Source organism: Zea mays, chromosome 3 (genome assembly GCF_902167145.1).
Source record: "Zea mays cultivar B73 chromosome 3, Zm-B73-REFERENCE-NAM-5.0, whole genome shotgun sequence".
In the NCBI taxonomy this organism is placed as follows: Eukaryota; Viridiplantae; Streptophyta; class Magnoliopsida; order Poales; family Poaceae; genus Zea; species Zea mays.
This window is the reverse complement of record NC_050098.1, coordinates 235,995,907-236,007,309: the sequence shown is the minus strand read 5'-3', so window position 1 is coordinate 236,007,309 and position 11,403 is coordinate 235,995,907. Positions and strand designations below refer to the sequence as shown.

General features: G+C 43.9%; 3 protein-coding genes across 4 annotated transcripts; 2 read left to right on the top strand and 1 right to left on the bottom strand.

Annotated features, from left to right (window-relative positions):
• The first annotated feature begins 450 nt into the window (after positions 1-450).
• On the top strand, positions 451-1,024 carry LOC100277711 (uncharacterized). Its single transcript, NM_001364094.1, has one exon. The coding sequence runs from the start codon at positions 730-732 to the stop codon at positions 1,009-1,011; it is 282 nt and encodes a 93-aa protein (NP_001351023.1). The 5' UTR covers positions 451-729; the 3' UTR covers positions 1,012-1,024.
• A 316-nt stretch (positions 1,025-1,340) lies between these two features.
• LOC103651670 (receptor kinase-like protein Xa21) lies at positions 1,341-5,883 on the bottom strand. Of its 2 annotated transcripts, XR_564881.3 has the most exons (3): positions 2,597-5,883; positions 1,961-2,480; positions 1,341-1,721 (listed from the first exon to the last, which is right to left on the bottom strand). XR_564881.3 is itself a non-coding variant. In XM_008677379.3 (2 exons), the coding sequence occupies exons 1-2, from the start codon at positions 5,646-5,648 to the stop codon at positions 2,131-2,133; spliced, it is 3,402 nt and encodes a 1,133-aa protein (XP_008675601.1). In that variant the 5' UTR covers positions 5,649-5,883; the 3' UTR covers positions 1,362-2,130. The 2 variants fall into 2 exon arrangements, 1 of the variants encoding a protein (XP_008675601.1); XM_008677379.3 differs by having other exon boundaries at positions 1,362-2,480.
• Positions 5,884-7,690: 1,807 nt separating this feature from the next.
• On the top strand, positions 7,691-10,898 carry LOC103652647 (receptor-like protein EIX2). The gene has a single exon (XM_020550637.2). It carries the CDS (start codon positions 7,707-7,709, stop codon positions 10,584-10,586), a length of 2,880 nt encoding a protein of 959 aa, XP_020406226.1. The 5' UTR covers positions 7,691-7,706; the 3' UTR covers positions 10,587-10,898.
• The last annotated feature ends 505 nt before the right edge of the window (positions 10,899-11,403 follow it).

The window sequence follows — 11,403 nt, the reverse complement described above, 5'->3', positions numbered from 1 at the left end:
GGCGCCACATCCTATGGCGCCGAGCTTTGAGTTCAAAATTGCATATAAAATTTTTGAGAGTCTAAACGTAAATATTCTTCAAAAATAGGGCTGAAAAAGAAAAAATTCGGCGCCTGCGCTGGGTGCTCGTTGCCCCGGCCAACAGCGAACTTGATCGATTTGCAGATAGATGTGATCCCCTAGTGCTTGCAGATGTCCTAGAACTAGACGGGCGTCGTCACGAACGAGAGATGAAGCGTACGAGCATAGGAGATGAAACACGTTCACGTAAACGAGAGATGAAATGAATTAGAAACAGGTAGGACGACCTAGGTAAGGGGCAAAAATGTCTCACAAGGCATAAAATACATGACATTACGTTAGAAAAGGAAGAGAATATGTTAAATAGCAGCTTAATCAATTACAAGATGTTTGTAATCCTATTTTTGCGAATTAAATGTTTTGGATGGTATTATTAGGAAGAGCACTGTTTTGTCTCCGGCCCGTCGCAGCCCCACTGCCGTGCGCCGCCACCCTGCCGGCGCACCCGGCCCCTTCAGCGCGTTCGAGGCCGACGCGCGCCGACACCTGCCGCGTCACGCTCCGGCCATTCCTGCCCCCTCACCATTCTGCCGCCTCCACCGCAGCAGCCGCGGCGATGCTACCCGCATCCTCCTCCTCCCGCTTCTCGACCACAACATCTCCGTCTCGCTGCCGACCTGAACAACGAGGCACACTCCATTGTTGGCCATGCTTGATCTCCTCATCCTGCTGCAGTGCTGCTGCCGTGGAAGGGAGGCCAGTGCGGGAACAACCCAGACTGCGAGCGCCTTCGCGCCGAGCTCCGCCGGATGCCGCCGCCAAACGGCCGAGCCGTGCTGCTCTTTCGCAATCCCGTGTGGCTGCTCTGCACTTCTTGATGCATTTTTGTTGACATGGTTTGCGTTTCATTCAAACTTAGAATGCTTCTTAATTTCTTTTCGTTGCATTGAAAATATCCAGCGGTTTATTGGTGTTTGGGCTAATAAATAGATAAACTGTTCACCTATGGTTCATTTATGGATGACTAAGGTATGAGGGTACTGCATAATAATACTTTCTACTCTCTGTGGAGCTTTACTGTTTTGTTGGGCTTGGATTGGTCTTTCGAATTACCTTTTCAAATTGACATTTTGCCAAATTTTTGCCCGTAAAAATATCTTTTAGACCTTGGGCCATGAATATAAATATAAGGCCTTATTCGTTTGTCTAGGAATGGAACATGAATCGTTCCAGCTAATGAAAACTTATATAAATTAGAAAAGCAAACCGGCTAAAATTTGTTTTAGCCTCCGTTCCGGAAAAAAAAAACGAACGGCCCCTAAGTGTGTAAACATATGGTATTAGTATATTTGTCATATATCTACCATTTTTTTGTTATTGATAAACAGAAGTTTTTTGAAGACTGTTCGTCAATAGTGAAAGAACAGGTAGAATAGAATAGAGGTGGTATATCCTGTTTCCTAATAAAATCACGCCCAATATTTCATTGTCATCACAGCCCTTGCGTTAGAGGAATTTGTTCTTCTATGTTGATCTCCCAAGGGCATATTGCGCATTCCAACCAAAACCTGCATTTGCTGGATTTGAAGCTACGTAGCAAGCCAAACTGGTTTTTAAGGTGCTCTAGTTTCATCTTTTTGGAGTTGAAACTCTCCCAAACAGGTCCTAACTTGCCTAGCTTGCAATCCACTCTAGGAGATCTTTCAAAAAGAAAAAAAAATCCATTAGAGGAACATCATACAATGCAATTTGCAGAAAAAATATAGATTCGTTAGACAGTTCTTCATTCCTTGGAAGCCACAACTGGATGAGAAAAACAAGTAACTATAAAAATGATTCTACATATCGCAATCTCAACAGTGTTTGGCAAGTTAACTGACCATCGCCTAGCCTCAGTCTTTCAACTTTTTGCTGGAGAATAAGAAATTTAGCTGCCCACCTTAAATCTTTCGCCGTACTTTATCCCAGTTCTGTTTAGCAGGTTGAGCTCCATTCTTGTTAAACTGCATGGTACTTTTCTCCAGATGGTTTGAATAATGCTCGCCTCTGGCCTTCTTACATTATGCCTTCCCAAAATTCCATGCATCTTTATTGTCACCTTGCCTTTTATCAAAAGGTTTGAATAAACGCTTCCTGGATGGCAATAATTTTGGCACAAACAGCTTGCATTCCTGGTCTATCTTTTGGTGATTCCATGGAGCACATCAGGCCAATTTCAACCAGTGGTATGAGATAGTTTTGCATGCGTAGATTACAAACAACTTCGCCCTCATTTTGCATCTGCGGGTCTAAAATCTCATCGATTTTATCAGGGAATGCTATATCCACATACTTGTGAAGGCTGAGGTCGTTGCCAAATATTTCGTCAGTTGGTCGCTTTGCTGTGAGCAATTCTAGCAGGAGCACTCCAAAACCATAAACATCAGCATCGGTTGAGATTTTGCATCCCATTCCATACTCTGTGAAATAGACACACACACAATAACGCACATAGAAAAATTGCGAAGCTAGCCAAAAAAAATAGTAAGCTTATAGTCCTCCCAAGGTTGGAGCCATAAAACATAGTACAACTTACCAGGTGCAATATACCCAATTGTTCCTGAGGCGCCAACAAAGCCTTCTGGACTGCTGCTAGTAAGACTTGAAGAGAGAAACTTTGCTGACCCAAAGTCACCAAGGCGTGAGGTCATGTCATAATCCAAAAGAACATTGCTAGGCTTTAAATCACAGTGGATCAATGGAGGTATCAACTGGTTGTGCAGATAGTCAAGAGCAGAAGCCACATCTGCGGCGATACTAATTCGTTGACCTAAACTTAGCACCCTCCTTCGTCTACCTTGGTGCAGACTTGGGTGTATCCACATGTCTAGGCTACCATTTGCCATGAACTCATATACTAGAGCTTTGAATTCGTTGTTCTCAAAATCTACTGTCGAGCACAAGGTGATTGCTTGAATTAGATTGCGATGGCGGGTCTGCTTTAAGACTTCACACTCATTGAAAAAGCCATTAAGGGAACCTTGCTCGTCGAGATGAAATACCTTGATGGCAACAAGGTCTGTATCAAACTCAAAGCGGCCAACGTATACTGATGCCGTATGACTTGAGCTAATCTTGTTGACTGGAGAGAACCAATTTGTGGCTTTAAGAATGTCCCCATATGACACCTTCTTCATTGTCTCTCTGAAGCTTTCAGGTGGTTGGGTTGCTATTCCTTTCGTAACAGTGGCAAGAACACATAAAAATGACAACAAAGCGATAGTAGCCGGTGGGGCTACTATGAGCAGCAGGCGTGCATCGTTTTTCCTTTTTGTTACTGATGATGTGGTGGGGCAGATCGGCAATGCAAATATGGTACTTTGTTGACATAATCCTAAGTTATCGTCCAACATGACAGCATTTGGATTTGTGAAGATACCACTGGTTGGAATTGGTCCTACCAGTTTGTTGTGTGACAGATCAAGGTGATATAAGGTCCTGAAGCTCTCGAAGAATTCTGGAATTTGACCTGACAAGTTGTTTTCAGAGAGATCCATCTGCTCTATGCCCTTTAGTTCACTGAGAGACTGAGGAATAATCCCACTAAACATGTTGCTTTCCATCTGAAGGTATGACAATAAAACACACTGTCCAAGTTCAGTTGGTATCTCACCAGATAATCTGTTGCTGGAAACATTCAGCAGGCCGAGATTGATCAGGTTTCCGATCTGTGGCGGTATTGTTCCATTAAGGTTGTTGTTTGACAAGTCCAACCCTAAAGAAAGCGAAGAAATGTTCAGGATTTCACTTGGTATGGATCCATCAAGGTTATTGACTGATAAGTTTAACATATTCAACCTTTTGCACTGTCCTAGACTTGCCGGTATGTTTCCGGACAACAAGTTATCGTCCATGTAAAGCTGGTTCAGCTGAGGGAGATCGCCAATTGTCGATGGCATTTCACCTGACAATCTATTCGTGGACAGTGCTAGGACAACCAAGTTTTTTAGATTACCAATAGTTGAGGGAATGCTTCCTGAAAGCATGTTGTGGTCCATGGCAAGCAGAGTGAGATTCACAAGGTTGCCTATCGCAGCTGGTATCGTTCCTGAAATCCAGTTACCTCTAAAGTTAAGCCGTTCCAGGTTTCTCGAAAGATTGCCGACTGATTCTGGAAGGCTTCCTTCCAGAGAATTCCCGTCTATGGATAACATTGATAGTTGGCTGCAATTTGTCAGAGAGGTCAGAAACACCCAGTCTTCGGCCTGCAGCATGTTGCTTCCAAGAATCAGTCGACTCAAGTTGCTCAGGGATCCTAGAGATGGAACCGAGCCGTTTAGTAAATTTCTTGAGAGATCTATTTCTTGGAGCTTTGACATGTTGGCCAGTGAAGACGGGACCACTCCAGTGAATCTGTTGCCTCTCATGATCAGTGACATGAGGTTTGGGAGTGAGTGGCCAGTGTTAGGAAGTATCTGCCCATCAAGCAAATTGTTGCCCAAGTGAAGATATCTGAATGATGAGACATTGTATATCGCCGCTGGGACATTCCCTGATAACATGTTTTCACTTAGATCTAGAATGTTCAAGTTCAGGATATGACCTAAGGCTTCTGGAATCGGTCCTGACAAGGTGTTGTATGCCAGCCGGATGGTGTTTAAGGATGAAACATTTCCTAAGGATGCTGGAATCCTTCCAGAAAGAATATTTCCATTAAGGCCAAGAAGTTGCAGAGAGGTGGCTTTCTGGAAACGAGGGACATTCCCTGATAACATGTTTTCACTTAGATCTAGAATGTTCAAGTTCAGGATATGGCCTAAGGCTTCTGGAATCGGTCCTGACAAGTTGTTCTCTGCCAGCAGGATGGTGTTTAAGGATGAAACATTTCCTAAGGATGGTGGAACCCTTCCAGAAAGAACGTTTCCAGTAAGGCCAAGAAATTGCAGAGACGTGGGGTTTTGGAGGGAAGGAATGGGTCCAGTAAGATGATTCAGCTGGAGGTCCACTGTGACAAGTTTGGATGAATTACTGTTGAATATGGTAACTGGGATCATTCCCGCTAGGATATTCATGGACAGGTTCAGCACACGAAGCGATGGAGCTTTGGGTAAGGAATCAGGAATAACTCCGCTAAGATTATTTCCTGCAAGATTAACATACCTAAGAGAAGGTGATGCTACACCCAGTGACGGAGGGATGCTACCTGAAAGGATGTTGCCGGCAAGCATCAGAGTCTGGAGGCCTGGAAGCGTGGCCACCTCCTCAGGTATGGTTCCGGAAATATGGTTGCCTGAAAGATCCAACCTCACCAGCGAAGTGAGGTTCGCCATGCAATTGTGTAGCAGTGTTCCGTGGAGCCGCACAGACCTTAGTTCTAGGGACAGCACTCGGAGTGGGAGGCTGGAGCTGCAGCTGACCCCTCGCCAGCCGCAGAAGCTGAGCGAGTCGGCGCTCCATGACGTGAGGACGCGGCGAGGGTCGTCGGAGATGCCGGATTTGAAGCAGAGCAGGGCTTGGCGGTCAGCCTCTGACCTGTTGCCGGGCTGTGCCGACGAGAACGCTGAGTTGTTTGAGAGGAAAACGAGGACGCTGGTGCACAGGAGGAGGAGGAGTGTGTGTGCATGACATTGGCGGGGAGATGGATCCATGGGTGTGTTGCTGTTGCAGTTCTCAACTTGTGATCCTGAGCTTTTGCAGTATGATTAGATGTGTAGAAATTTTGCTGTATTACTTGATGGCTCGACTAGTTGACGAGTGCTGGCAGAAAGCGTTTGCCGTGTCTGACTGACGGGAAAGTGTCACTTATATGAAGAATGGACACTAATATTTTTATGACCTGTAACTGTAAGTAGGAATATACTACTAATATTTTTATGAGTGGAGCAATAAATGTACATCACATTTAATATGCTCTTTTAAGATCAATAATAATGTGAATTCATCATGTATGTATTTATTTAAAAGGAAAGTGTGCTTCCAGTGATTGGTAGTTAGTGCGGTAGGCTTAAAGTAAGCAGCCTAGCCTACCCCAACTGAAGCACCGAGCCGTAGCTGCAGTGCAGAGTGGGTTTGCATTGCAATTGCAATTGCAATTGCAAGCGCGGCGTCGTAGGACGACGATGACCAACCTCCACAGTACAACTTCCGACGACCTCTGTTTCGAGTCCTTGCAGGTTCAGCTGATTGCTTGCCATAGTCGACCAGACATGTTTTGCTGCAACTGCAATCTCCTTCAAGTTTCAAGGGCGGCCTGGGTGCGCAGGGATCCTCCCTCCCCGTATCTCCACGCATATAAACTGACACATCAAAAGGCCTCTGAGTTGCATCGGCACGTGCAAGCTCGTCTCCATATATACAGCCCACCAATCACCAGTTAAATATGGTCAACGAAACGCGGAGGGCCTAGACGCACGCTAATTGTGTTGCCTGACTGAGCATCGCTTTCCCAGACCAGTGCTAATTGTGTTGCTTCTGTCAGTGCTCGGCTTGGTTGAGTGCTAACTGTGTTTTACTCCACGTAGAGTTTACTCGTTGCTACATCTGCAAACATTGTTGCAGAGGTTGCAATATGTAGCAGGCATTTTTATGTGGCTTGTAAGACCGTCTCCAGCAACAGTCTGTAAACCGTTCTGTCTGGTATATTTAGCGGAGCCATTCCTTCTTTATGCCTCTAGCAGGAGACGCTAAAGCATCCGCTATAATATAGAGGAGGTTCTTCGTTCGCTAAACGTGGCGTGCTCGCTTCCACCCTGTATCAACTGTTCATTCTCGTGTTCCCTCCTTGCATCCAAATAAACCAGGCCTGATGAGTGGCTTGTAGCCCGGCAAGGTTTTGGTCAACTCGAGCACGACATGACTTGGCACTATTTTATTATTTCTTTGTTTTTCTATAAAATCTCTATAGTATATTTGAATATAGAGTATAAAACATAAAAACATGTATTCTAGTGGCTATGCAGATGTGAATGTGGGTTTAGAGCCAACAATTGTGCATAGTGTTTCTTATTTTTACCATTTAAACCTCACATCCGTATGAAAAATTGTAGATGAGTTCGAGAATTTATCCATATTGCCGGTACATGGCTACGGTGGTTCCTATATATCATGTGTGATTATATTTTAAATTTTCAGTTCATATATTAATGGTATCGATCTCTCTTAATTTTAATGCAATTATACATGTGTTGCTGTGATAGAGGGCGTTGGTTTATGCTCGCGCGGGAGCGCATGACGCACGAAGAAACCAACAAAACTCCTGTATTATGTAATAGCAAAGATAAATATTTTCGGTTAAAGGAGCGGCAGTCGCAGAACGAGCGGCTAGCTAGGGCGGTAACGCCGCGCGTGGGTAGGGGTACGGTGGGCGCGATATCGGGGGATAGGGGCATGCGTGGTTGGATGGCATGGAGCGATAGAACGGATGGTGTAGATATGTGGACGACAAAACGATGAGTTTATTTTAAAAGATGTAAGGAATTTTTTTTGTAAAAAATGACTGATGATTTAATATAATAGAGATAAGAGATATTACTTATTTTTTTACTATATTTCGCACATGCCCTCCTAAAATTTTGGGACGCTGGTATATATCGCGACGTGATGGTAGATTGGAACGAGCCTAGGCTGTCGTCGCTCTCTCTCTCTATATAATTACAGTGTGCCAGTATGTTGAGTTCTACGTGGTGCCCATGTCCAATCCTCTTCCCATGCTCACCCTTACCATCATATGCGCCACTTTGTGGCTAACTAGTGGTGCTGGTGGCACTGGCACCGACACCGGCGGCGACAACAGCAGCGGCGGCGGCTGCATCCCATCTGAGAGGGCTGCTTTGCTGTCCTTCAAGAAGGGCATCACGAGCGACAACACCAGTCGCCTGGGCTCATGGCACGGCCAAGATTGCTGCCGGTGGAGAGGTGTCACCTGCAGCAACCTCACCGGCAACGTCCTCATGCTCCATCTTGCCTACCCGATGAATCCAGATGATGACTTGTACTACACAGATGTATGCGACGATTACACAACTTTGTTTGGTGAGATAAGTCGCTCTCTACTCTTTCTGAGACATCTAGAGCACATGGACCTAAGCTGGAACTGCTTGATAGGCCCAAAGGGGCGTATGCCTTCATTCCTGGGCTCCATGAAGAACTTGAGATACCTCAATCTCTCTGGAGTACCATTCAAAGGTAGCGTGCCTCCTCAGTTAGGCAACCTATCTAGGTTGCAGTACCTTGATCTTGGCAGTTCATATTTAGGATATGGCATATACTCAAAGGACATTACTTGGTTAACAAACCTACCTCTGCTGCAGTACCTTGGCATGGGTTCTGTCAATCTCTCAGGGATAGCTGGTCATTGGCCTCATATACTGAATATGCTACCATCTTTAAGGGTCATTAGTCTCTCTTTCTGTTGGCTTGGCAGTGCAAACCAATCACTCGCATTTTTTAATCTCACAAAACTTGAGAAGCTTGATCTCTCGTTCAACAACTTCCATCACACATATATATCGAGTTGGTTCTGGAGAGCGACAAGTCTCAAGCACCTTGTTCTGAAGGACACCGGACTGTTTGGTGAATTGCCTGATGCACTAGGAAACCTGACATCCCTTGTTGTCCTTGATTTATCAGGTAATGCGAACATCACGATAACACAAGGCTTGAAGAACCTTTGTGGTTTGGAAATCCTTGACCTTAGCGCCAATAGGATAAATAGAGATATAGCAGAATTGATGGACAGATTACCATTGTGCACAAGGGAAAACTTACAGTTACAGGAGCTCCATCTGGAGTACAATAGTTTCACAGGGACCCTGACAAGTTCGATAGGTCACTTCAGGAGCTTAAGCATCCTTGAGCTCAACAATAACAATCTCAGAGGAAGTGTTCCTACTGAAATTGGTACCCTTACAAATTTGACCTCTTTGGATCTAAGCAATAACAACTTCGGTGGAGTAATCACGGAGGAGCACTTTGTAGGTCTGATGAACCTAAAGAAAATTCACCTGTCTTTCAATAATTTGAGTGTTGTACTGGATGCAGATTGGATCCAACCATTCAGGCTGGAGTCTGCAGGGTTTGCATCTTGCCATTTGGGCCCCATGTTTCCAGTTTGGCTTCGCCAGCAGCTCGTTTATATCACTACGCTAGACATTTCAAGCACAGGGTTGGTGGGAAACATTCCTGATTGGTTTTGGTCATTTTCAAGGGCTGGTTCTCTTGACATGTCTTACAATCAATTAAATGGTAACTTGCCGACAGATATGAGTGGCATGGCCTTTCTAGAGCTAAACCTCGGTTCAAACAACCTCACAGGACAAATGCCACCATTTCCAAGAAACATCGTATTGTTAGACATCTCTAACAATTCATTTTCAGGCATCATGCCACACAAGATTGAAGCCCCACTGCTCCAAACACTAGTCATGTCCTCAAATCAAATTGGTGGCACCATTCCGAAGTCGATTTGCAAATTGAAGAACCTGTCATTTCTAGATTTGTCGAACAATCTTTTGGAAGGTGAAATTCCTCAGTGTTCTGACATTGAACGCTTAGAATATTGTCTCCTAGGCAACAACAGTTTATCAGGAACGTTTCCAGCATTTCTGCGCAACTGTACGAGTATGGTGGTCTTGGACCTTGCATGGAATAATTTATCTGGAAGGTTACCTTCTTGGATATGGGAGCTGAAGGATTTGCAGTTTCTACGTCTAAGCCACAATTCATTTTCTGGGAATATTCCGTCTGGAATAACCAACCTTTCTTTTCTTCAATACTTGGATCTATCAGGAAACTACTTTTTTGGTGTTATACCTCGTCATCTTTCAAATCTAACAGGTATGACCATGAAGGGATACTACCCATTTGATATTTTCGACAAGACGGTATCTAAATTCGATGATATATGGTTAGTAATGACAAAAGGGCAACAACTCAAATATAGTCGGGAAATTGCATATTTTGTAAGCATTGATTTATCAGGCAACTACTTAACAGGTGAAATTCCATTGGGTATCACATCCCTTGATGCCTTAATGAATTTGAATTTGTCATCAAACCAACTGGGTGGAAAAATTCCCAACAATATTGGTGCCATGAGGTTGCTGGCATCCCTGGACCTCTCCATCAACAAGCTTTCTGGTGAAATCCCATGGAGCTTATCAAACCTGACATCTTTAAGCTACATGAACTTGTCCTACAACAATCTGTCAGGAAGGATACCCTCAGGCCGCCAACTGGATACCTTAAACGTGGACAACCCGTCACTTATGTACATAGGCAACAGTGGACTTTGTGGACCTCTTCAAAATAATTGTTCAGGAAATGGTAGCTTCACGCCTGGTTATCACAGAGGCAATAGGCAAAAGTTCGAGCCTGCATCATTTTATTTCAGTCTTGTATTGGGGCTTGTGGTAGGGCTGTGGACGGTGTTTTGTGCTCTATTGTTCATAAACACATGGAGAGTTGCTTATCTTGGGCTCCTCGACAAGGTGTATGACAAGATCTATGTGTTTGTAGCTGTAAAATGGGCAAGTATGACTATGAGTGCAGCAGCTGCAGAACGAGAGCACACAACCAATACAATGTAAGTACTGCGTGTGAGTTCGTCCAAATAAAGACCATGTTCTAATTAATCCTTCTGTTAGCTGTAAACCATAATACTTTTTTGGACTCGAACACTACATGTGTAACTATACTGTTTTAGCAGATTTATCTGTTTATCAATATATTGCTTTTTCATCATTGAATGACTGAAGTCCAGGTTGTAATTTTGTAGTTTGAATAGCATTCTGAAATTGATAAGTGAACCAAGGAGAGCAGGAAGCAATGCTTGTATAAATACAGCATTGATTTGTGTAATTGTGTATCGTGTAAATAAACTAGTTTTCCTGTCATCCAAATTATAACTTTCAGCAATAAACTAGTTTTCCTGTGTAACTAGTTTTCCTGTGTGTCTAGTTTTCCTGTCATGTAATTGTATAAATACAGCATTGATTTGCGCACGCATGCATGGAGCTAGACACAATGATGATGAATCGCCACTCTGCACTTGTGTGTCGTGAGTTCAGCTTGGGTAACCCACCTGAATTGCGTCTGCTTTACGAGTCAACATTAAGATTGGAAAATGAATTCATCCCTCTCTCTCTCTACAACAGAGCAAACAAACTGAATCTAATCGAATTGAATCGGAACTTTACAGAAGCATGCAGACAAATACTCTCTTTCCTTCTACTACATACAGATACAGTCAACCTGCCATGCCACTGCCTAATACTGCTACAAGCTATCGAACACTTAAGCCTAGCTCCAGTTAGCTCAGTCACTGCATAGTGCATACTGCATTTTCAATTAGCGATCGTTTCTGTATTCAGTTAGCTAGTCTGTTCGTTTGTGTCATTCGAAGGT